Source organism: Prionailurus bengalensis, chromosome B4 (genome assembly GCF_016509475.1).
Source record: "Prionailurus bengalensis isolate Pbe53 chromosome B4, Fcat_Pben_1.1_paternal_pri, whole genome shotgun sequence".
NCBI lineage: Eukaryota > Metazoa > Chordata > Mammalia > Carnivora > Felidae > Prionailurus > Prionailurus bengalensis.
Window position 1 is genome coordinate 133,589,352 of NC_057358.1, and position 26,401 is coordinate 133,615,752.

At 41.8% G+C, this 26,401-nt stretch overlaps 1 protein-coding gene across 4 annotated transcripts in view; it reads left to right on the plus strand.

Annotated features, from left to right (window-relative positions):
• The window catches only part of TNRC6B (trinucleotide repeat containing adaptor 6B), a 254,962-nt gene that overhangs the window by 200,685 nt on the left and 27,876 nt on the right, over window positions 1–26,401 (plus strand). For 2 of the 4 annotated variants that reach the window (XM_043562671.1, XM_043562669.1), the window contains 8 exons: window positions 934–1,008; window positions 2,107–2,152; window positions 3,604–3,752; window positions 4,827–4,997; window positions 8,965–9,090; window positions 20,383–20,514; window positions 20,786–20,881; window positions 21,058–21,259. In XM_043562671.1, coding sequence (XP_043418606.1) covers window positions 934–1,008; window positions 2,107–2,152; window positions 3,604–3,752; window positions 4,827–4,997; window positions 8,965–9,090; window positions 20,383–20,514; window positions 20,786–20,881; window positions 21,058–21,259 — 997 coding nt within the window. The remainder of the gene's footprint in view (window positions 1–933; window positions 1,009–2,106; window positions 2,153–3,603; window positions 3,753–4,826; window positions 4,998–8,964; window positions 9,091–20,382; window positions 20,515–20,785; window positions 20,882–21,057; window positions 21,260–26,401) is intronic. The other 2 variants (XM_043562670.1, XM_043562672.1) reach the window with 1 other exon arrangement.

Genomic DNA, 26,401 nt, shown 5'->3' on the forward strand with positions numbered 1-26,401 from the left:
TCATCTTGCAAAACTGAAACTCCGTTCACATTAAGCAAATCTACCAATTCTCCCCTCCCTCCACTGAGGGCTTTTTTGACCTTAAAACCTGTAACTGAACTTAAATTAACTTACTCGCTTCCAAGAATTAATAACATCGACATAACAAATATCATCAAAACACAGTTTTTATTTGAAGAATGCACAAATGCACAAAGCCCCATCACCACCTCTCCCCACCAAGTGCTCATCATAGTCCAACCTGCCTTCTCTGCAGAAGTAAAAGTGGAGCTGATAGGGGTCCTCTTCAGGGAGACGCTAGGTTGTCCCTTCTTAAGAAATAAAAACTCACCTCCGCCTTGCTTTACAGTAAGATCAGGGATGGTGTCTTTTGCTAGGCGTCTTTCCCACTGGGGACCCATGTCCTTTATACTACCTAACAAGCAGATGAAGCGCTGCATAGATGAGTCCTCATTGTATCCACACAGAGACTAATGACCAGTTTAAATAGCCTATTTAAATAGGCTAGTGCCTATTTATTTTCCAAATAATAGGCACTAGCATCAAACTCTTTCTTTTCTTTTAATACAAACTGGCTTAGGTTACAAGAAGATACTAAAAGGGAAAGTACTAACATGTGAACATTGTATTTTAGAAAATCTGATATTGACCTTCTTCTATTTATAAGGTAAAAACACCAGCTGACTGTATGTTTTTCCAGTTACTTCTAATTCAGTGTGACGAATAAAATAAGAATGAAAACATAGATAGAACTAGAGAACTTTTCCAGACTAACTGAAAATATCAAAATAACCACAGTTATAGAGGGAGATTTGGGTTCAAAAAGGTAAACTGTTGGTTCTGCATTTTCAATCAGTACTTAAATGCAACTCAGCTATGAAGTGAGATAAAATAAATTATTTGGTTCTGAGGTTACACATTTCATTTCCATAGTGTTCACTGAAAGGAGGAAACAATGATTCATGGATGAATCCTCTTGCCAAACAGTTTTCAAATATGGGATTGCTGGTAAGTTTCATTTTCTCCTGTGTATAATATACCCCATCTTTTACTTGTAGCACAAATGTTAAGACCACTGTCACATATAGTTCAAAATTCTAGATTTAGGGGTGCCTGGGTGGCTTAGTTAGGCATCTGACTCTTGACTTTGGCTCAGGTCATGATCTCACAGTTCATGGTTTCAAGCCCTGCATTGGGCTCTGCATTGACAGTGCAGAGCCTGCTTGGCATCTTCTCTCTTCCTCTCTCTCTCTGCCCCTTCCCCCCTCAAAATAAATAAATAAACTTTAAAGCTGTCTTAATTTAAAAAACAAAACAAAGTTACAGATTTGGAAACTGGTTAAACAATATTTCTCAGTTGGATTGAGCGATATTTATTTTCTCTTATTTTTAATGAAATAACTCCAATACTTAGAGGTTATGACTTTTGAATTTGTACTCCTTGTACCCTTTTCCTTAGGTGGTTAGGGGAAGAAAGAGCCAGGCCCTTGAAACTTACATAATTTTCCCTGACTACTCCTGTACCAGTTTTAAATATTATACTTTTGAAAATGACAACAACTGCACAATAACTAGAGAAATTATTTATAATTAATTATATAGGGAATTCTTGTAGGATTTCTCTCTCTCTTTTTTTTTTTTTTAATCTCTTGGGAACATCGTGGGGACACCCCGTCCCTGGTTGCCAAAAGACAAACGGCTTGACTTGGCTGCACATTTCCAGATTTCATGACTTGACAAGTCACGAGAAGAAGTTGTCGTCATTTGGCTGACACTCCTGGAATTTGATCCCGAGCCGACTGGAACTTGAGGACAGGGTTTTATTTCTCTGAGCAGCTATTTAGCTGTTGCTCTGTCCGTAGAATTGCTGAAACTGACTGATTCTATGTGAAAATCGAATTTACAAATGTAGACCCAGCAGCAATTAAATTAGTCATATTATAAATGATATTGTCTTCATTCCCGTGTAAGGTTCACATCAAAGGACCTTGTGTGGTCCCACTAGTAAGCTGTCACTCCCACATAAATAATGCCTTTTTTTTTTCTCTCTGATTCAAACATTGAATTCAAACCTTTAATCCTCCCTCACCGTTGCTTATTTTTCAGAGTCAAACTGAAGATAATCCAAGCAGCAAAATGGATTTGTCTGTAGGTGTGTATCACTCCACTAATGTGAACGGGATATATTGTTGTTAATCATCATTACGTTGGTTCCCTCCTCCATTTGACTGGGCTGGGTGCTAGTCAGCAGACACGAAGGATCGTCCTACACACTAGGTAGGGACTGATGACTGAAATGGCTGCAGGATCCAAGAAAGTAACGTAAAGGAGTGGGGTATGCCAGGTATAAGAAATTGGGACTTGGAGGCCACCTGTAAGGCGGCCACTTGACTACCCTTGGCAGTTGTTGCCTTGGAGGGTAAAGGCCCAGCTTTGTCAGCAATTCAGACATATGTTGACATCCTGATTTTTAAATACTGGAAACTAATTCGGATTTTAAAAACTGTGGTGTGTGGCCGAACAAAATATGTCTGTGGCCCCGCCAGACTCCACTCTCAGATTTCTCGTCGCGTGTGCACCGAGATGTTTCATTACTGACGAGCTGTCCCAGTGCAAGTGGAGCAGATGCCGTGTCAGCCCTTAGTCTGTGGGCTCCTCACCGTGATGCTGTTGCTCACTTTGAGGACCTTAAAGAGAGTCAAACCGAGAAGAAAGTAAAACAGTCCTGGGTCATAAGGGAAATAGCCTTTGATTGATGATATTTTAAAATCTAAGAATGACAGGGCGCCTGGGTGACTCAGTTAAGCGTCCGACTCTTGATTTCAGCTCAGGTCATGATCTCATGGTTCGTGAGTTCGAGCCCCGAGTCGGACTCCGTGCTATCAGCACAGAAGCTGCTTGGGATTCTCTCTCTCTCTCTCTCTCTCTTTCTTTCTCTGCCCCTCCCCCACTCGCTCGCAAGTCTCTCTCTCTCTCTCTCTCTCAAAATAAACAAGTAAACTTTAAAAAAGAAAAAGTCTAAGAATAACAAAAACGTAAGTTTCCAGGGGTACTGATCATGCCCATGTACAATAGCACATTTCCAGAGCTTTGAAGAAAAGAGGACCATCATGGTACCTAGGAAATCACATTGTTCACTTGATGTGTTCACGTCTGAGTTCTAAATTCTAGGGTCACAGCTGTGCCTAATAGGCCTCTTTATCCCCAGTAACTGTTTCACAACCAACCCTACCCATTTATCTGGCAGATGCTAAATAGCAGCAAGAGACAAATTCTCTCACTGAGGACATTTGAATTTATGAGCCAGTTATACTCCTCAAACACATCAATAACCAGTTAGGATATTTTTTTAGTTGGATTTTTACCAGTTTGGCCCTAAGTCTCTCTTTCAGTCTTCCATTGAAAACAAGCTACAACAGATACAGATCTTTTAAAAAGAAACAAAAGGATCCACATGTGCTCCAGGGAGGGTCCCCAGCAGCCTCAACCAACAAGATCTCTCGTGGTCTTACACTTGACACCCCCGGGAGGCAAGTGGGACTGGTCACTCCTGGTCAAAACATTGGTTCTTGAAATTTTCACTTCTTCTGTGCTACTTTTCAGGGAGCCTTCCAGATAAAAAATTTGACGTGGACAAGAGAGCGATGAATCTCGGGGATTTTAATGATATCATGAGGAAGGATCGATCTGGGTTCCGTCCACCTAATTCCAAAGACATGGGAACCACAGATAGTGGGCCTTATTTTGAGAAGGTGAGTTGAATCCTTTGAGATAATAATTCATGTGAACCACTTTGGTTTCCATTTGTTCTTTTGATAATTAATTCCAGGAGGAAATGTAGAATTACTGAATTAATTAATGAGCAAAACGCAGACATCACCTGCTTTTAAGTGGTGACGTGAAAACAATTGATGTCAACAGGTGATTGGGCAGTAGCTAGAACCATCTGTCCTTAGCATGTGAGTATGGTGAAGGTGGTCTGAATTTTTGGAAATTTTATGAAACTTGGAGGGGGTATATGGTCTGACTTTTTACAGTAGAAGAAATGCACACTCAAAATGTGTAGAAGAAATTTTAGAGATAAATTTATTCTGAATTCTTTTTTCTGCTGCTTTGCAATGAGAAATTAAATTTGGGATCTTGTGTAAACAATCTGTATCTCCCAAGGCCTTGCCTTCTAGCTTTGTCAAGATGGCCCAGAACTTGGTCTTTTGATGTTTCGAAGAGACTTCCTTTGTTTTCTCTCTCCATTTCCCCAGTGACCTATTTTTAGTTACAGTGGTACACTGTCCAAATTCTCAAGTACCTGATTTCAATGTGTCATTTATACCTATTTGTTTTGATTTTTATCAGTTCTAATGGAGGAGATCATTCCTTGATTCAGAATACAGATTTTCCATGGCCCCGGTCTTCAGAAAGCAGTTAAAACTGAAAGTTTTAGATCTAGCACATTTTTGACACCACTGATGCTGGTCCAGGCAGCAACAGATTCACAAGATTACTCTGGCTTCTGTTCCAGCAGCCACATCGTTAGAGTAATCGATATTAGATGTATAAAAATAAAGTGTCTGGCAATGTTTATCTTCACGCAATGGGCAGAATGTGTTACTGACTTAGAGAATAAGAAAAAATCTGGATCAGAGATGACAGATGGTGTCTGTTGGGCCAAGTGTGATGACTCTTACCAGATCCAAATTCCATCCTCGTTTATTGCTAATACACTCTAATTCTGTTTGTTCCTAGTGTTTCTCTCTTGTCCCTTCTTGCATTCTGTTGCTTCACTAACCAACACTCCTTGTGATTGGCTAACTCCTACTGCTTTTCAGCTGACTTTGCCTTTCTCCAATCAAGATGGGTGCCTTGGGGATGAGGCTCCCTGCTCTCCCTTCTCCCCTTCTCCCAGCTACAAGCTGTCTCCCTCTGGTTCCACACTACCCAACGTCAGCCTTGGAGCAATCGGCACAGGGCTCAACCCCCAAAACTTCGCTGCTAGACAAGTAAGGAGGCCTCTCAAATTTGTAACTGCTCGGCTGTGGCCTCGCCTTGGCCCTGGTCTGCAGTTTATTGCATTTTTTGTCTGTCTTGGGAAATTTGTTGATTACTGAATGCACAGAATGATGCTAAGTATTAGGCTTTAGATCTTTCAGCCCATAGAACCCATCTCTCTTCATGTTTTCTCAACATGGATTTTATTTTCAATCTGTTTCTTTAGTCCTCTCATATTTGGTCATAAGTTCACATTTAATAAGTTAATAACTGGCTTAGGAAAATGTTAAAGAGGCTACATAGGTATCTTATTACGCCTACCTTAGCAACTTATTTGCCATTTTTAACATTAGATTGAATGGCAAGTGATACTTTTGAAGTCTGTTCAATTTGATAAGACTTCTAACTAAAAAACAGTGGCAAAACTAGTAAAGAGTAAATACTTGAGCATTATAGCATCTTAAAATCTAATGTCCTTAAGCGTAAAATATAATAATTAACCAGAGAAAGGTAATTTGATATGAGAGAACGAAGCTTTGGGAAGACTTGATATTGTTCAGATGTGGCAAACAGCCTGGGGCACCCCGTTCCCTAGGGGTGCGTCTCCGTGGTCCCAGGAAGGGCTGTGCACTGGGTGAGACCGGCAGGGCTGGCCCCCTAAGGCCCCCTCTCTCACCTTTGCGGGCCTAAGGCAGCCTGAGGGGCTGTCACTGCAGCTCCTGTGTAGTTCTTGTAGAGAAAACCAGGAATTTGGAGACAATTCCCTTGTGACAGTGACTCCAGGGATGATATTTTCCTAGCCACAGTTCTGTGACCACTTACCTGTCACTGTGGCTTTCACCTCAGGATATCATGGAAGGATGTTTAATTATTAATTGTATCCATTCTGTTTCCACATGAGGGCTTTCACATACAAGTTAAAGGATGATGTAAAACCTCTCTCACACCATAGTCCTCCAGTTACACGCAGGTCTTTCATACGCTTCTAATTGTTGCCTTAGCACATTTTTTAAATGGATCATGTTATATCCATGTATTCAGTTGGTTATCTCTGGTTTGGGAGTTTTGGGTAATTTCTTGTTTTCTTTATTTTTTATATTTCCCTGTATTTCTTAATGTTTCCATAGAGAATGTAGATGTGCGTTGCTTTTATAAACAGAGAAGAAATAATTACATCAGTGGTTTTGGGCAGCTTTTTTGTTTAGGATTGAGGTATACAAAATATAAGTTACCCTAACACTCTTGAGTAATGATTATAAACATGCCCACAGGATCACATGTTTATCAAATGCCATTAGTATATAATTTTTAGTATAACATAAACCAGCCGAAGTATCCGTGCACTGGACACTAAGAAAAGGTCATTCCTCTTTGATTTCTTTTGGTTTGGTTTTTTGTTTTGTTTTTTGAATCTGTGGATTGCTACAAAGTCCATTGTGAATCAACTAAATATGATCATGACTTTTTTCGCACGTGACTATTTTCATGCAGACTTCATATACTTCCTATTTAAAAATTAAAATGTGAGGTTTTTATTTTAAAATCACAGATTTCAGTCAGCTTGCTAACACTGTTTTTAATTTATATGCCTTTCTGAGTTAAACACTGTAGTTGAGGCAAATATCACCAATAAATATTGGACTCAGGTCATCATATAACAGTGAAGCTGTAGAAATAACCAGATTAACTGCGGTTAACATATAAATAGCGTTTGATGACCGCTTTCCTAATTTCTAAACATACTTAAAAAAAAAAAACTGAATCTATATGATTGCCTCTAGACATATTAGTGTGCAAAATAGCTACTTCTAAGCTAAGAAAGCAAATGACAGTGCCAGGTTTCATATTTAAAAAGAGAGAAGGTGTTGTTTGATAGACTGCCATTGACTCATCTGTACTGTTATCCATATTGGACGTATCACAGGGCTTGATACGATTTTAGAGATACTTGATAAAGAAAACCTGAAACCTCCAGTGGGGATAGGGGGCATCTGTCCACTGGGAATGTGCAGGTAGGGCCTGATTTCACAAGAACTAAAAAAAAAGTGAAATTCCTTTTAATATTTCTTACCAAAAGAGCAGTTGGAATTTAAAATGATCCTCACAAAGCAGTTTTGGACCAGTTAAAACATGGATTCTGGGAAGGACTTCAGCTACCAGTAACCCCACCATCCAAGGACCCGTCCAAGGTCATTACTTTGATAGTGAAGTATGAGAATCATCTTAGCAGAATATTCTCAATGAAACAGATGTTTCTTGTGTTCTTGAGAATGATCAGTAGGTAAGCTACCAGCTACCATGATCTCAGAAAAGTTAGAGCCAAGCCACGTCACCTTAGAGTGACAATTTTGATTAGTAAGTCAGGGGAAGTGGAGACATTATAGTTTGTAGAATTAAAGGTCTTTTCATGTTTTAAGAGTCCTTTGGGAGATTTAAAATTCATGGTAGATCTTTGATTTTCTTTTATGACATAGACACAGATTTTGATTGTCTTTTCCACTTTATGTTCATAGCCATTTTTATTTTCAGTGCTTTTAAGTTCATTAATTTTCCAGTAGCAGTCCCTTAATCTATTTTGAATCATTAAGCCATTGAAATATCGTTAGTGTTCTAGAACTTAATGGTGCTGTTCCAAAATTCTTCTTTAAAATTACCTTAATCCCCGTGAAGCCACGGATAAGTTGGTGACTTCCGTTCAGAATACACAGACTAGGTATATAGGCAGTGGTCCAGCTGCCTTCACTAAGGATGTGCAGTAGGATGTTGCCAAGTGTATGAAATTGGTGGGTCATGGTATTAGCATCCTACAGACTAGGACTTTATTATAGAGTTCTGGGAATACAGAGAAGGAAACAGTAAGCTGGTGGTTGAAAGACAGAATGGAAAATAACTATAACATGACTTGCTGATGCCATCAAAGAATGACTTTAAGTGTTTTGAGAACATACAGGTGGGTCAGTTAATTTCAATGTGAACCGAGGAAGAAAGTTGGGGGAAGCCTTCCTTTATGAGGATGAGCTCTGAGCTAGGCCTCAAGGCCAAGTGAAGATGGTGTAGAAACTTTCCTCAGACAGAAGGAACAGTGTCAAGTTATCAAATATGGCTTTTTTGGCTGAAGGGCTTTTCTCAGCTTGAAACAAGTCAGAAGGGCCATCATATAGCCTGGTTTTCTGTAATTCTTTGATTGGAATAGCCTAGAAGTGGTCCAGTGAGTTCGTCCTCCAGAAATCAGGGAATTAAGCTTATTTTTTACCAGGCTGGCATTCATACACTGGAATGAAAAGTTACAGGTGAGTAATGAGGTTTTTTTTAGTGCCCCATAATGGTTTTTCACTTTTTCCTTTTCTGCTTTTGTTTTTTTAAATCTCACTCTTGATTTAGATTTTGTCATCTAGCAAAGGAGGGATCAAGCAGACCCAAGATAGGAAAGCCTGTTTAGATCTGGAGTAGAGTTCTTAAGGAGCTAGACTACAGGCGGGTGGCACTGATTTTGTGATTGAACTAATCAAGCCAGAGACATTACTATCATAGTGTTGTTTTACAGTTGATATTATACAGAAGCCTGCATTTGTGCTCAGGTGCCTTTCAAGGTGGAGCTCAGATTATTGGATTTGAGAATAAACTTGGTAAACCCAGTCTTTAAAAAAAAAAAAGAGAGTAGTCGAAATAAACATTATATTGCCTATACCTTTCAATTACAAAAAAAAAAAAAAAATGCTTTTTTGAAACATTTGACCAAATGTAAGCCTTTCGGTTATAAAGTGCCTCAGACTGCAGGGGTGGTGGTGCTGTGTGCATGATTTGATTTGGATAATTTTCCCAAGCATTCCGAGACCAGGAATTTTTCGGTTATAAAATTCTGTGATTCCACGGAACACAGGATGTGATTCTTCTGAGGGATAGAAAGCCAGAACTGTTTCTTTTTCACGTTTTCTTACGTTAACAAAAAAGCCTTAACTGTTGCTGTTGTGTTTGCAGGGTGGCAATCATGGTTTGTTTGGAAATAGCACAGCACAATCGAGAGGTATGCACACGCCAGTGCAGCCGCTAAATTCTTCTCCTAATCTCCGGGCGCAAGTGCCTCCCCAGTTTATTTCCCCCCAGGTAAGCGATTTTATGTTTCCACGATTCAGCAGTAAAGCCTCTACGGGCGGTGCCCAGTTGCCAACTGGGTTTTGTGGGCAGAAAAAGCAGAAAAGGAACAATAGTTACCCAAATGTCTAAAATGTAAAAAGTCTTGGAGCACCTGGGGGGCTCAGTCAGTTAAGCGTCCGCCTTTGGCTCAGGTCATGATCTCATGGCTCATGGGTTCAAGCCTGTGTCAGACTCTGTGCTGACAGCTCGGAGCCTGGAGGCTGCTTCAGATTCTGTGTCTTCCTCTCTCTCTGCCCCTCCCCAACTCGTGCTCGCTCGCTCTCGTGCTCTCTCTCTCTCTCTCTCAAAAATAAACAAACATTAAACAAAATGTTTAATGTAAAAAATCCAGATCAAGATTTTTGGAACAAAATGTCCAACTCCTTGTTGTATTGTATCGTACACACAAAGATGGTTTTCTATGAAAAGCATTATGATTACGTTCCTTTTCGATCTCCGTATTTTTTCCAGTACTGCATGCATTGGTTTAATTGCGTGTAATTGAAACTACCGTACAAGTACTGCACTGTACTGATGTGCCAATAGTCTGAAATCGGTTGCCCTTGAGGATTCCCCTGCAGGTAAATGGGAGAATGGCCAGGTTCTGACGTATTCTGAGACGTTTTGAGGAGCTGGACGCCGAAGTGCTGGCTAGATGCTCCAGGGGAGTGTTGAGAACAGATGAAGCGGCAGAGACTTCCTCATGGAGCAGCTCTGCGTTGCGGGATACAGTCCTTTGTCTGGGAAACCCTTTAGGTCTGTTTCTTAGTAGGACATGTGCAGCGCATTGTTTGCAGGCTCCAGGTGACAGATTTGTGCCAGTCTGCCACAGAGCCCCTCGTATGTCTGTGAGAAAGTGGGTCCGAAGAGCAACATCAAAGTTGGTGAGCCCGTGTGAGGATTCAGCGTGGGACCTTGGTCTCCTCATAATGTTCCTTCGGTGAACTGAGATCAAAAGCGAGGAGTTCATCCCTTCCGACAAAAGGGGGCGGGGCACTTAACTAGGTCCAATCAGCAGATTGTAAAGGGTCAGGTTTTATTGCTGTTTTGTTTTTTGAAATATCTTTTAAGACAAAGTCTTAAAAACATTTTATTTGAGGGGCACCTGGGTGGTTCGGTCCATTAGGTGTCCGACTCTTGCTTTCAGCTCAGGTCACAATCCCAGGATCATGAGATTGAATCCCGCATCAGGTTCCGTGCTGAGCTTGGAGCCTGCTTAAGATTCTGTCTCTCTCCCCCTCTCTGTTCCTCCCCTGCTCATGTGTACACCCTCTCTCTTTCTTCCAAAGGTGTGTGTGTGTGTGTGTGTGTGTGTGTATTTTTTAACCATAACCTATAGATTTCAAATTCTGTTTTTGACATTGAGTCTGTAACTGTCTTAGTAGAGGAAGGAATGTTCCTCGCCCTGCCCTCTCGTCTCCATGTCCTGCCCTGGGTGTCTGGGAGTCCTCTTAAGTGTCTCTCCTTCCTCACCGCTCTAAGTGCCAGTCATTCTCCAGGTCCCAGGTGGCAGTCTGTCCTTTAAGAGCTGTTCCTAACTTCCCCAGCACTCCACAGTGGTTGTGTCTTCTAACTCCATGAGCTCCCTCCCACATGTCAGGCCACAATCCTGTGGTTACCAACTATCTGCGGTGTGCCTGGTAGTGTGTTGGCCTCACACGGTGGAGAAACCACTGCCTCCTAACACAGCCTCCTGGAGTTGCTGGGGGTGATAGCAGAACACTCAGCAAACAGGCAGCATGATAAATATGATGTAGAAATGCTTAACACAGTTTGGAAGCTGGGCGAGGCCGTGCACTAGGAGTGACATTTAAGCTGGGCCTTAAAGAATGAGTCAGTTTGCTGAGCAGAGCCAGGTTTAAATGTGCAGCAGGAGCAGCTTGGAGGACAAGGGGCAGTAATATCTGGAAGAACATGGCATGTTTGGAAAAATGCAGTCGGTTTGAATAATTAGATTAAGCTTGTTGAAGCATATAGATGTTGTCTAGAATGGAATAGGAAAAAACTAGCCAGGGAGTTTGGCACCAGATTTGGAAAAGCTTTCTTTGCCTTGCTAAGGAGTTTGGACTCTGTCCCTTGTAACCGTTTTCTGGGCTACTTCTTAAACATACAGTTTCCAGGTCTTCTGCAATCTACTGAGACACAATCTTGGGAGTTAGGGTCTAGTAACCCCCTGCTGATTTTTATCTGCACCCTAAGGTTTAGCTGCTGCTGCTATAGATAATGTAGCATTGGGCAAAATTGTTCAGCTGAGTGGCAACGTAGGAAAACTTAGGTTTTGGAAAAAATAACATTGACAGTAATGTGGAGGACATATTTGAATGGCAGACTAACTAGAGCAAAGGAGCTCAGTTACAAGGCTAGTCCAGGAGTCCGGGTAAGGAGGTGGCAGTAGGAATGAAGACATTGTGAAGGTCCCAGATGACCTTTGTGTTGTGGGATACCGCAGTCACCTCTCCAGTCTCTCCTTACTCTGCATATCCACGGCATCTGACATAGTTGATCATGTCGTCCCTTTTGAAACTTTCATTCGTCTGGTTTTTGGACACCTTGTATATTGGTTCTCCACCTGCCTTTCTTTCTCCGTCTCCTTTACAAGCTCCTCCTCCCCTCCCCAACATTTAAATGTTAGGGGCACCTGGTGTCTCAGTCAGTGAAGCATCTGACTTTGGCTCAAGTCATTATCTCATGGCTCTTGAGTTCAAACCCCAAGTGGGGCTTTGTGCTCACAGCTCAGAGCCTGGAGCCTGCTTCAGATTCTGTGTCTCCCTCTCTGTCTCTGCTCCTCGCCTGCTTATGCGCTCGCTCTCTCTCTCTCTCTCTCTCTCTCTCTCAAAAATAAATAAAAACATTAAAAAAAAAATCAGAGTGACCCAGTCACAGTCCTTGAACTTCTCCTCACCATCAGCAGCTACTGCTGGGTGACTTCACCCAGGAAATGACTTTAGGTATGACAGGGCCAAAACTGAGTCTTCAGCCCAGATCTCCGTTCTCAATTCCACGGGCTTCTGGCCATCTCTGCTAGGATACCCTATAGGCACTTCATGTCAACATGTCCGAAACAGAGCTCATGATTTCATCCCATACTCCCCTCTAAAACATCCCCTTCCTCTAAGTAAGCAGCACTTCCCCTCTGCAGGTGCTTGGGCCACAGGCCACAGAGCTAGTGGTGAGGCCTCTCACGGTCCACATTCAGTCCATCAACAAGTTCCCCTTTAGAACTTTGTCCTGAATCTGACCCTTCCCTACCGCCTCCTCTAACATGACCCATGGCGAGCGACCACCGTTTCTTTCCTAGAAATGGCCTCCTGACTGGTCCTGCCCTGTCATATACAACACCTGCCTGCCTCCAGTCTGTTCTCCACCCAGCGTTCTGACTGATCCTCTAAAACCACGCTATTCAGGGTAGGCCTTAGGCCACCTGAGCACTTGAAATGTGACCAGTGGAGTGGAAGAACTGAAATTTTAATTTTAATTGATTTAAATTTAAATAGACATGCCTGGTTGGTGGCTACGGAATGAATACTGCAGAGGTGGAGCTTTTCCAGCATCACAGAAAGCTAAGGGTAAATCATGTCACTACTTTAACCTCTCATCGCTCCTTCTCTCACTGAAAATACAAAGCCAGCTCTTTGCTGTTGTCTTTGACGCTCTTGGTGACCTCCTGCCACCCCCACCCACACCTGCCACTCTCCACTCAACTGGCCCCAGCGCACCAAGGGTGCTTCTAGAACACTCTTCTCCCAGATTGCCACACGGCTCCATCTGTATTTGCTTCAGATCTCTGCCTCCATGGCACCTTCTGGGAGAGGCTTTCCCAGGCCGGGCTGAGGACAGTACGGCACCACTTGGCTGTCACGCCCCCAGGCGCGTGTTAAGGTTCACAGTGGCAGGGTCTGTGTCTACTTTGTTCACTGCTGGATCCTGAACATCCACAACTGTGCAGGGCATGCATTTTGAGTAAATATGTGTCAAATCATGGGAAGACGCATTTCAGAATGATTTAGAAAGTAGAATATTGTTAGGAAAAAAACTTAGTCTGAGAGACTTAAAGACTGCCAATCTCTTTATGACCAAAGTATCTGCTGTGCATGGGAAAGAAAAGTATTTGTGTTCTACATTTTTGGGATTTGTTTAGCAAAACATGGTTAACATTATTTGATGCATAATGGGGGCAGAATATTAAACAATGAAAACTTCAGATTTTTCAGGGTTTTTTTCCCTAACATTTCCATATTTTAAAAAACAAAGGAGCTGGATAGCTTTTTTTTTTTTTTTTTTTTTTTTTTTTAAGTAGAGGCAATATAATAACCACACTGAAAGTTTGGATAATGGAGAAAAAATTCTTCCAGAAACCCCCAACCCAGATGCAAAGACAGAGATTATTTTTACAAAATCCCCTACTCAGACTTTTCGTATCCAGGCATACTTTCCACATCATGACATCCATGGTCACTATATCCTACTGTTTGTATTAACTTTGGGTCATACATAGTATTTTCCTCTGTTACTACATAGTTTTCCTGTTGATTGTTCTTAATGAAGAAGGCATAATGTTCCATCAGGTAAACTTACTTTGATTTCCTGGGACATTCTCTTCGCCTATTATTGGATAGTAAATTATTTCTAATTTTTCACTGTTCTAAATAATGCAGTAGAGAAACCCGTATACTTAGATCTTATATGCGATCCTTATACATAGATATTTTGCCCACATTATTTCCAAATTTAGTTGCTCAGGATGAAATTTATGGGTCAAAGTACATGAACACTTATGGTTTTTGAAAATACCAACTTTTACATCCATTTTAACTGTCTTTAGGGGCAGTCAGTATTCAGTGTGAACATGGGAAGAAGACACTGAAACTCATCTTTAAGATTTGTTACAGATATTCCAGGCGTTGGGTTTCTGCCTTGCCTTTTTCCTCCTGTGACTCAAATATTCAGAACGTAACCTATTCTACCAGGCTTTTGTCTTGCTTTAAACTGCTGTCATTTTGCACCTGCAGTGCTTTGTTAAATGCCATATTGACTCCAACTAGATCTTCCCTTTCTCCAGCCCAGCTGGAGGTTGAAGGGCTTTTAAGCCAGAATAATTAACTCCCTGCTACGGGAATGTGCCAACCTGCACTTTAATTACTCTGAGTCCCAGGTATGAATAGCCATTTGCCAGGAGCCTAGTGGTGCTTCTCTCTGGTCCTTTTGTATTCATTGGAGGACAGTGCATGTGCGGTCTGGGGGAGGGAAACATGGGGCAGAGCTAGACAGGAAGTCCTCAAAGTATAACCTTTATCGTTGTTATAACTGTCACTTCATGGCACACATGAGATACTGGCATTCAAATTAAATTTAAAATATAAAAACACCTTGTGTTAGCGTTTCTTTCTTTTCTTTTCTTTTTTTTAATATTTTATTTTTAAGTAACCTCTACACCCAACTTGGGACTTGAACCCACAACCCCAAGATCAAGAGCCAGCACACTCCACCCACTGAACCAGCCAGAGGCCCCTACGTTAGCATTTCTTTATAGTCTTTCTGTACCTGTCTTTAAACAATATAGTTTCATTTTGCCTTTTTTGCACTTGATGTGACAAAAACTTGCAGTTTATAGCCTTCACTGCTTTTTTTTCACTTGATACTGTTTCTGAGATTTCCCCAGGTTGATTTGGTCAGTTATGATTCATATAGTACTCTGTTACGTGAATATACCATCATTGATCTTTTCCACCACCAGCAGACATTTGGGTAGTTTCCAGGTTTCTGCTATTAGGAGGAATGCTGCTGTGAAGATTCCTATATTTGTCTCCTAGGATGGATTTGTTTCCTAGGGTACTGCTGGATCATACGCAGGTTTTACTTCGAATGGTAGTTTCTGTCGCTAATATCAAGTGATAGGAATGTGGGAGGTGGGTGGGAAGAATGGGCTCTTGGCAAAGGATGTCCTACTGTCTCAAGACTGAAGAGAAATGGGTCGATGAAGAGACCAGCTGATTTGTTCAGTAGAGCTTTTAGAACTGAACCGAGAAGTGGGAAGAAAGAGCTCAGACAATAGCTATTTATTTTGGAGGCCAGCAGGTTGGAAAACAAAATAAGCAGAGTAGATTTCCCATGAATCATAGAATCCTTTCCCTTTGGAAGGGAAATTAGAAACAACGCTGATGGCCTCGGAGCACCACTGTCCCATAGAAATATGACACAAACCCCATAATGTAATTTCAAGTTTTTGGTAGCCACATTTAAAAAGATAAATAGAAGCAGGTAAAATTAAATTTAATAGTACGTATTCTTTAAGCCAATATAAATGATCATTTCAACCCATAATCAATGCTTAAAGATTATTGAATTTTTTACCTTTTTTCTTAAGGTTTTTTTTTTTTTTTTTTTTTGAGACGGAGACAGAGCACGAGTGGGGGAGAGGCAGCGAGAGAGGGAGAAACAGAATTGGAGGCAGGCTCCAGGCTCTAAGCTGTCAGCACAGGGCCTGATGTGGGGCTCGAACCCACGAACCATGAGATCATGACCTTAGCCAAAGTCGGACACTCAACTGACTGAGCCACCCAGGCTTTTTTTTCTTTCTTAATACCAAGTCCCTCGGCGCACCTGGGTGGCTCAGTCAGTTGAGTGTTTGACTTCGGCTGAGGTCATGATCTCGTCTGTGAGTTCGAGCCCCGCGTTGGGCTCTGTGCTGACAGCTCAGAGCCAGGAGCCTTCCGATTCTGTCTCCCTCTCTCTCTGCCCCTCCCCTGCTCATGCTCTGTCTCCCTGTCTCTCTCTCTCTCTCTCTGTCAAAAGTAAACATTTTAAAAAAATTTAAGGGGCGCCTGGGTGGCTCAGTCAGTTAAGCGGCCGACTTCGGCTCAGGTCATGATCTCGTCTGTGAGTTCGAGCCCCGCGTCAGGCTCTGTGCTGAGAGCTCAGAGCCTGGAGCCTGCTTCCGATTCTGTGTCTCCCTCTCTCTGACCCTCCCCCGTTCATGCTCTGTCTCTCTCTGTCTCAAAAATAAATAAATGTTAAAAAAAAATTTTTTTTTAATAAATAAATTAATTAATTAAAAAAAAAAAAAAACCAAGTCCCTCACGCAGGCCATAAAACTGGTGCAGAGATGGGGTGCCTGGTTGGCTCAGTCGGTTAAGCATCTGACTTCAGCTCAGGTCATGATCTTGTGGTCTGTGAGTTCGAGTCCCACGTCGGGCTCTGTGCTGACAGCTCAGAGCCAGGAGCCTGCTTCCGATTCTGTGTCTCTCCTCTCCCTGCCCCTGCCATGCTCATGTTGCCGTCTCTCAATAATAAATAAATGTTTAAAAAAAAAACACTGGTGCAGAGGCACAATGTACAGTGGTGTGCTCACCCAGAGCTCACATTTGCTAGGGGTCCAACCGTTAAAATAGAAAATCAGGGGCGCCTGGGTGGCTTGGTCGGTTAAGCGTCCGACTTCGGCTCAGGTCATGATCTCACAGTCCGTGAGTTCGAGCCCCGCGTTGGGCTCTGTGCTAACAGCTCAGAGCCTGGAGCCTGTTTCAGATTCTGTGTCTCCCTCTCTCTCTGCCCCTCCCCTGTTCATGCTCTGTCTCTCTCTGTCTCAAAAATAAATAAACGTTAAACAAAAAAATTAAAAAAAAAAAAAAAGAAAGAAAATCAAACAAATGTTCTCATTGGTTGGCAACACTCAGCATCTCTTAGAGAATAGAGGAACAGCTAGGAGAACCGTGACTTTTACCCAAAATACTTCCCAAAATGATAGTGTTAATGGGTTAGGTGAAAAGTGGCTGAGATCTTGGAAGAAAGTGAGTTGGTGAGCCCCGGACAGGAGACTTGAACTTGTTTCTAGACTAGAAAGCATCAAAGGAAAGGTAGGCAGGTATTCTTGAGAACGTGGCGGAGACGGTGACTCAGAAGCGTTCATTGAACTCTGTTATGCTAAAGAAAGATACAGTGGGAACAGCCAGTGGGTCTTCTGATGAAAGCTTTCTGATGACTCAGGTTTTAAAGGGGTATTTTCAATTTCCAGCTATTTTCAAAAGCTGGAAAGTAAGGGTAGCAAGCAGGGATGGATATGTGTAAGAGTTGTGCTGGGGGATTAGAATGGAAAATAAGTGGAGGCTTGCAAAACAATAGGCAGATTGAAAGAGTCTTCAGAATTCGGTTTGGTGCAAATCAGTGACTGGAAAAAGAGTCACTGCTTTGGACTACTTGTGTATGTTTTAAATGATTAAATGAAAATTAAGTTAAATTAAGTGAGAATAAAATTGGCACCGCTTTTGTCGTCTGTTGAGGATAAAGTCGTTCGACCAAAAGGGTTGAGACAAATTAAATCCTACGACAGAGAAACAGTTTGTGAAAGGAATCGCAGAGCCCTTCTGTGATCTTTGAGGAATGCTGGGGATCTTCAAGGGGAATTTAATAATGACTGCTCTTCTTTCTTGCACAAATACTGAATTTTTAAGACAAGAGGAAGGCATGTGGGGCCAAAATATCCCCTTTACCACTGAGAATGCAGATCCTGGAGAATGTGAGCTTCCTAATACTGAATTACAAACTTAGCCAGTAGTAATTGGAACGGGGCAACCCTCCCTATAGGTTTGCTGCCAGGAAAAAAGGGCAGGAGGCCCAGAGAACAAGGTAGATGTCCCTCTGTGTGGAGCCTCAGAGTAGAAATAGGAAAGAGGCACCCCTCCCCTCCAAGGAAGTGAAGAGAATGGTGAAGTTTTTTAAACAACTTTTGAAACAGTAAAGGAAGTGGTTTAAATACTGATGAACTGGTGCCAATTCTAGGCAATAATGTAGATTAGACTTTGGTAATCTACACTAGATTATCAAAAAGATGGCTTTTTGAGCACCTATGATAGGAAATCCAGAATCATAAATTTGCTAACAAGTCTTAATTCATTTTATTGATTAGTTTTAAATATTGTTTGATAAGAATGACATTGTTGAAATCTCTATTTTGACAAACCATTTGACAAGCTGTCTCTTTGTTTTAGACAAGATGAAAAAATATAAAGTAAATGCTAAAACACTCGTGTGAATTAGTAAATGATTGACTCTTCCCAGCTGGATCACCCTCAGATTGGAAAGAAGTTTTTAGGGACAGGCTACTAGATTATCCTCCACTCTATCAAGTTCAGCATTCCCATCAGTGACCAGATAGGGAAACACAAACTGAACATAAGTGGAATAATAGGGTAGAAAAGAATTTGGTGGTGTGACTGTTACTAAAATATACTATTCATGGGGCACCTGACAGGCTCAGTCAGTGGAGCATGCAACTCTTGGTCTCTGGGTTGTGAGTTCGAGCCCCACATTGGGTGTAAAGATTACTTTTTAAGAAGTTAAATCTTTAAAAAATTAATTAGTGGGGTGCCTGGGTGGCTCAGTCGGTTAAGCGTCTGATTCTTGATTTCAGCTGAGGTCATGATCTCACGGTTCATGGGCTCTGCACTGACAGCATGGGGCCTGCTTGGGATTCTGTCTCTCTCTCCACCTGCCCCTCTCCCCCTCTCATACTCTCTCTCTCAAAATAAATTTAAAAATAAACATTTAAAAAATTAATTAAATGAAATATAATATTCACTTATTTAATAGATATTTATCAAACATCTATGTGCTATGCGCATAAAGATAAGGTCGTAAGATCAAAACATATATTAATACAGTTCAACCCAGCTGCTTAAATATTCCATAGGAGAGCAACACCTATTTTAAAATATTATAGATTTTAATTGACAATAAGCTTAATATGTGAGTTGGGAGTTAGGCTGTGATCATCAGAGAAACTGAGATCTCAGGCATTGTTAATAGAAAGCCTGGCTTTCAACAGAATGGTTAATGATGGCCAGGTCTACTCAGTCCTCAGCTACTCTAGAAAATGGCTTTGTGTTGTGGGCTTTGCATTAAGAAATTGGATGAGATACGCGTGAAAGAAGTGAGCATGTTTAGCCTGAAGATGAGACATAAGAAACTGTAATTGTCTCTAGACACTTGAGGAACCATCCCTGTGCATATAACAGAGTGCATTTCTAAGCCTTTGATGTGGATTAACTCATAAAATCCTCTGTCACTAAAGTTATTGTTGTTCAGTTTTGGAGGGGAAACAAGGCTCAGAAAGGCTCAGTAAGTAACTTGCCCTGCGTCACACAGCTCCGAAATGACAGCCCGTACAGTCTGCCTCTCAAAGCAGACTCTTGACCAGTGTGCTGCTTGCCACCCACGGAACCAGCTGATTCAGTCGGCTCAGCGGATGAAAGTGCAAGGGACTCATTTCAGCCCCGCGAAAACATCTTAGACGAGCAGTCCAAAGACGGGAGGGAGGCTTTTCTCTGTCTGGAGGTTCCTGTAGCCCAGCCCAACTCACTCCTGAAAACCGTGGAGAAGGAGCCAGTTGGGTCATTTGACCTTCTAGGCCCTTTTGCTCTGCGACTCTGAGTGTTTGGTGTGAGAAGTCATGAATTGAAACTCCAGTGTCTCTTACTTACAGGTCAACATATTTTTCTTATTTGTATAACAAAAATACCTTGTTTTAGGCATTTATTTAGTAGCTTTATGAAGTTTGATCTATTTTGTTTTACGGTCCATTTACAGGAACAATTTCTCAAGCAAAAGTCACATTGTTATTAAAACTTTTTTGTCTCGGGGGCACGTGGGTGGCTCGGTCGGTTGAACATCTGACTTTGGTTCAGGTCATGATCCTATGGTTTGTGGGTTCGAGCCCCGCATCAGGCTCTGTGCTCACAGCTCAGAGCCTGGAGCCTGCTTTGGATTCTGTGTCTCCCTCTCTTTCTCTGCCCCTGCCCCGCTTGTGCTCGCTCTCTCTCTCTCTGTCTGTCTCTTTCTCTGTCTCTTTCTCAAATGTAAATAAAACATTAAAAAATTAAAAGAAAAACACTTTTTTTGTCTCTCAGAAGCCTTCCTGATTATGAATTCATAATTTTTATTGTAAAGAATTTAAAAGCTTTTTTTTTTTTAAGATTTTATTTTTAAGTAATCACTACACCCAACGCAGGGCTCGAACTTACAAAATCAAGAGTCACACGCTCTGTCAACTGAGCCAGTGAGGTGCCCCTAAAAGCCCTTATAATCTCACTGCTCAGTCGTAACCATCGCTAACATTTTGGTGTATTTCTCCAGATAATTTAGTATTTTTTACAGATATTTTTCAAGGAAAGCAATCGACACTTGCTCTAGACCTATTAAGATTCTTTTTACAGAAAAAAAAAAAAGTTTTATTTTAGTAAGTTCTGAAAGAGTCCTCTTTTTTCTTGTTAGGTTTCTGCCTCAATGCTCAAGCAGTTTCCCAACAGTGGCCTGAATCCAGGTCTTTTCAATGTGGGGCCCCAGTTATCTCCTCAACAAATTGCCATGCTGAGCCAGCTTCCACAAATTCCCCAGTTTCAGTTGGTGAGTAGCAGATTTTCCCCCTATAGCTAAAAAAAAGATTATTTAGGGTTTTTTTTCCTTTAATTTGGATTCGCTTCATTTTATGCGTGCTTAAGGGTTAATGTATCCGCTCAGTTGGAGGTAAATGTGACCAGTAGACCAGGAACTTGGTGGTACTTCCCTCGTGGCCACTGGATTCCACAACCTGCCCTTAGATGCACAACCCCCTCGAGTGTGTCAGTACGTCCGGCTTAGGAAGCTTTGCTCCGCTCTCTCCTTCCCTGTTTTGTAGGCATGTCAGCTTCTCCTGCAGCAGCAGCAACAACAGCAGTTGCTACAGAACCAGAGGAAGCTTTCTCAAGCTGTGCGCCAGCAGCAAGAGCAGCAGGTACGTGGGATTGGAAGGGTCCCTCTGGTGCTCTGTGTGAGGGCTGCATCTCTGCTTAACCTCCGACAGCAGAACGTGACTCCTACGCAGTCTTTTCCTAGGAGGCTCAGGGTGTTGGCTTATCATGTGTCCATTTTCCCTCGGCTTCCCCCTCGCTCTGGCCTCCTGGCCTCCAGCTGGCTCGAATGGTGAGCGCTCTCCAGCAGCAACAGCAGCAGCAGCAGCAGCAGCAGCAGCAGCAGAGGCAGCCCGGCATGAAGCACTCGCCCTCTCATCCCGTTGGGCCCAAGCCGCATCTGGACAACATGGTACCCAACGCTCTGAATGTGGGGCTCCCAGACCTTCAAACCAAAGGGCCAATACCTGGATATGGTTCTGGTAAGTTGTTCAGTAATGAAAAACACCTTAAAAAAAAAAAAATCTTCCAGTCGTGTTCTGAGCCTCTGGTAGGGTTTGGTCCTGCCTTACCCTCTGTTTTCACAGCAAGCACACAAGACAGATAAATATTCGTATCCCTGCCTGACAGATGATATCCTAGAGTTTCGACCGTGTCCCAGAGCTCACCACACAATTAGTAGATCGTAGAGCTAGGCTCCACCTTCTCTGGGTCCAAAGTGGTCTCTCACTATTTATGAATGGCAGTCCAGTGTTCCACCACCAGGAAGTTTTAAAAGCTAGTTAAAGGGTGTGTACGTGCTGTGCGTGATACATGTGTCTGAAGTTATAACCTGTTAAAATACGTTCGAGTTGAGGTGTTTAGCTCTACTGATAAAATTTCCTTCTCGTGAAAAACTGGGGAGCTAAAATTAAACTTATACGGCGAACTGATAAAATTCTTCTGATATTAGTATTTCATCCGATTTAAATAGAATTAGCACAAGTAAGGTTATACCTTTGACATTCATCAAGAATTTGTTGGCAGGCAAATCATAGCTCTTTCAGAACCGGGGAACATGTTGTAAACAGAATCCAATCAGTGAGGCAACAGTGACTTAAAAATAAAATTTAAAAATGAAAAAGGTACCACACACCACAGCAGGTTTCTTCTCAGAATGGCACAGTTTACATTTTATTTTGATAAAGAAGGTACTGTTCTGTGCAAACTCAGAAATAAAAGTTGGGGAGACCTGAAATCCATGCTCCTAGGAGACAAAGAGACCCTGACACATGGCCCTGCTCTCTGCTCTACCTCTGTGACATGCCCACTGAGGTGGGGGCTCACTTCCTGCTGGGGTGTCCTCATTCAGAGAATAGCAAAGACTTAAAGGATATCTTGATCCTGGATTCCGGTTGTGTGGTTTGGGGTTTTAAGTGTTTATTTATTTTGAGAGCGAACACACATGCACACGTGAGCAGGGGAGGGGCAGATGGAGAGCGGGAGAGGGAGAATCCCAAGCGGCTCCATGCCGTCAGCTCAGAGCCTAACGTGGGACTCGAACCCATGAACCATGAGATCATGACCTGAGCCCGAATCAAGAGTCAGCCGTTCAACCAACTGAGCCACCCGGGCGCTCCTTGGTCTTAGATAGTTTCAACGGAATTAATTTCCAGCTTCCACCAGGTCATGATCTCTCGGTTTGTGTGATCAAGCTCCGTGCTGGGCTCTGTGCTGTCAGCGTGGAGCCTGCCTGGGATGGTTTCTCCCTCTCCCTCTCCCTCTCCCTCTCCCTCTCCCTCTCCCTCTCCGTCCTTCACCCTCTCTCTTTCAAAATAAATAAACATTTTTTAAAAATAATAATAAAATGATATACCTGAGAACTGACTTAAATTCAAATAATCTTTCTTGGGGTGCCTAGGTGACTCAGTGGGTTAAGCTTCTGACTTTGGCTCAGGTCACGATCTCACTGCTCATGAGTTTGAGCCCCACATTGGGCTCTGTGTTGGCAGCTCTGTCAGAGCCTGGGCTCTGCTTCAGATTCTGTGTCTCCTTCTGGTCTGCCCCTCCTCCATATTCTCTCTCTCTCTCTCTCTCTCTCTCTCTCAAAAATAAATAACCATGGGGCGCCTGGGTGGCTCAGTCGGTTAAGCATCCGACTTCAGCTCAGGTCATGATCTCACGGTCCGTGGGTTCGAGCCCCGTGTCGGGCTCTGTGCTGACAGCTCGGAGCCTGGAGCCTGCTTCGGATTCTGTGTCTCCCTCTCTCTCTGCCCCTCCCCTGCTCACGCTCTGTCTCTCTGTCTCAAAAATAAATAAAAATACAAAAAATAAATAAATAAACAAATAAACATTTTTAAAAATAAAAAAACCATACATACGTACATACGTACATGACTAACGCCTGTACCGTCACTTGACATGAGAGAAGACAGAGCTCTACACCATCTCCTATCTTACTAAGCCATGCCCGTCTGGAATGTAGAAATCCAGGGTGCCAAGCAAGGGGAAAGCCTCCTATAATGACTAATGAAGGTGTCATTAACTCTGTGTTTCCAGTCTTCACCTTCTTAATCTTGTTTTCTGTTAAAGTGAAAGCTTGACCTAAGAACCTGGGTGTTTTGGTGTGCGTCCAGTTGTGAATTTAGACACTGTATATGATAATAAGGCAGGGCAACTTTGTTTCTTCATCCCCTTTTGTCAAAGAGTACGTGGTTCTCAAAGTCGAGCCCAGTGGCACAAGGCAAAGTGAACATCTGGAAGCCCCAGACAGCTTTTTCACGCGTTGAAATGTGCACGGCTCTTCTCGGTACTTGTTCCCTGCAGCATGTCTTAACTGGAAAGAAAAGTACCTTTGAACAGCTTGAGCAACATAGGTTAATGACGCTGACTCTCTTTAATACATGTTTTTCACCATTTATCAGGTAAAACCTGTGAATAAACCTTTTACGTGCTTGCCTTTAGCCTGGGTATTCATTAATCAGTCAGTTGTTAAAAACCGAACATCACGATGTTCCAGTGACAGTTCTTACAACATCTTTAATATTTTCTGTCTTTTATTAAGAAGTAAAATTATTGGGGGTGGGGGGTAGTAACATAAAATGTTAGCTGAGAATCTTTTAGTTTTTAGTAGCAGATCTTCTCATTTATTTAAATATATAGAAAATATCATGATGTCTTATTAGCTTAATGGTGTTATTTGTGATTATTGTACTGGAGGCATAACTTCCTGATGACTGAAGGACCAGAGTTCAGTATACACGTACATACACTTACTGAAGAAATGTCATGTTTTTTATCATACTCCTGTTTTAAAGTAACTTATAAATGTAACCATGCATTAGAATCTAAAGTAAGGAGAGGGACACCTGGCTCAGTCGGTTAAGTGTCCAACTTCAACTCAGGTCATGATCTCACGGTTCGTGGGTTCGAGCCCCGTGTCAGGCTCCGTGCTGACAGCTCGGAGCCTAGAACCTGCTTCGGATTCCGTGTCTCCCTCTCTCTCTGCCCCTCCTCTGCTTGTGTTCTATCTCTCTCTCATTCAAAGGAGAAAAAAAAACATTGACTTACTAGTTTATTTACATTTGATAACTTATTTAACAAGGGATAATTTTTATTAGGTCTTTATCATGTTAACTGTGATCTGGCCAGAAGGCAGAAGAATCTGCCTTCTAAGATGCATTTTGCAATTTTTTCCACAGTTAAAAATTTCCTTAATTCAGGGGCACCTGGGTGGTTCAGTCAGTTGAGCATCCAGATCTTGATTTTGGCTCAGGTCATGATCTCATGGTTTGTGGGGTCAATTTTCAAGTGCTTGAGATTTTCTCTCTCCCATTCTCTCTACCCTTCCCCCATTCACACACGTGTTCTCACTCTGTCAAAATAAATAAACAAACCTTAAAAAAAGTTCCTAAATTCATATTAGGACATTTTATTTTAATTGAAAAATACATTTTGGGACTGAAAGTAAATCCACTTTGAATGCCTGGCTTGAATAAACTAAATTTATAACTAAGATTTTGATGAAAATATATTTAAAACATACAGAGAGGTTAAAATATTTTTCAAAAATTAGATAGCAAAGATGTAATGAAATGAGTAATATTTCAATTTGCCTAGTTCAATTTGCAGTTCAATACTGCCGAGTATTAAACTAAAAAAGACACCTGCAGCTAAAAAGGAGCAAGAATAATTAAAAGCAGGGTACCTCGATGGCTCAGTCAGTTAAGCATCTGACATCGGCTCAGGTCATGATCTCACCTTTCAGGAGTTCAAGCCCCACATTAGGCTCCGCGATGATAGTGCCCCCCTCTCTCTCAGCCCCTCATGGGATTCTCTTTCTCTCTCTCTGCCCCTCGATAACTTGCACTCTCTCTCTCAAAAATAAACACATTTAAAAAAAAAAAAAAGAATAAAAGTCTCTTAGTCCTAATAAAGCCACTTTTGGTATATTTTCCCAAAATTAAAAAGTTGAATGACTTTAATAACTGCTTCACTGACCCTTAACTAATTCGTTTTTTTTTAAATAGATGGTTTCTAATTCTCTGCTTTTAGCAGAATTAAAAACATACTTAACCAAATTGTCTGGGGATAATGACTTATCTAAAGTTGTTGTAGCATCCATGTATTGAGCTGAGGGAAGGGAATATCCCCTGCACAGGAATTCAAAGAAGTAAGTGATGTTGTAACAAGACTCCTTTCTCATCTAATTACTTACATAAGATTTTTTGGTGCTTTTTGTCTGTAGGAATTTTTTAGATAGGAAGAGCATGAATGCAGTCTCATACCTACTCATTCATAGGTATCTGAACCAATTGAGAAATAAAGTCCCTTGTCTTATTAGAAAATGTACTTCCAATAAAATTTAACTTTTCATGTTTAAAATTTATCAAAATTTGGGGGTGCCTGGCTGGCTCTGTCGGTAGATCATCATCTCAGAGTTATACATTCAAGCTCTATGTTGGGTGTAGGGATCATTTACAAATAAAAAAATCTCGGAGTACCTGGGTGGCTCAGTCGGTTAAGCATCTGGTTTTGGCTCAGGTCATGATCTCAAGTTCATGAGTTCGAGCCCTGCCTCAGGCTCCTCACTAACAGTAAAGAGCATGCTTTGGATCCTTTGTCTCCCTCTTTCTCTGCCATTCCCCTGCTCACGTTCTCTCTCTCACTCTCTCTCTCTCTCTCGCTCTCAAAAATAAATAAACATTTAAAAAGAGAATGTGTTAAACGGACAACTCTGGGTACATTCTTTTATAGTTTATTTTTATTTTCATTATTATAAAAGCACTAGTTTGTTTTCTAATCTATAATAAAAGAAGTAGCAGAAACGAACTAATACAGACAAAGAGTGTGAAGGAGTGATTGGGTAAGGACAAGTTACCTTGAGAGAATTTCCTCAAGGAGGTGACACTGAGCCATGTGGTAATGATGAATATAGACCAGGAATTTGAGTATGTGGCAAAGAAAGCAATTCTGGCAAAGACAGATAAGGTAGGCCAAGGGTTGGATTCGTAGGAATGATAAGATAGGCGAAAGGGATGATGTACCGGGGAGATGAGTCCCTTGGGAGAGCAAGGGGCATGTCTTATTTCTGTTAATGCCTTTGCTCCTACCAAAGCCTGGCACAAATGAGGCTTTCTGTAAGC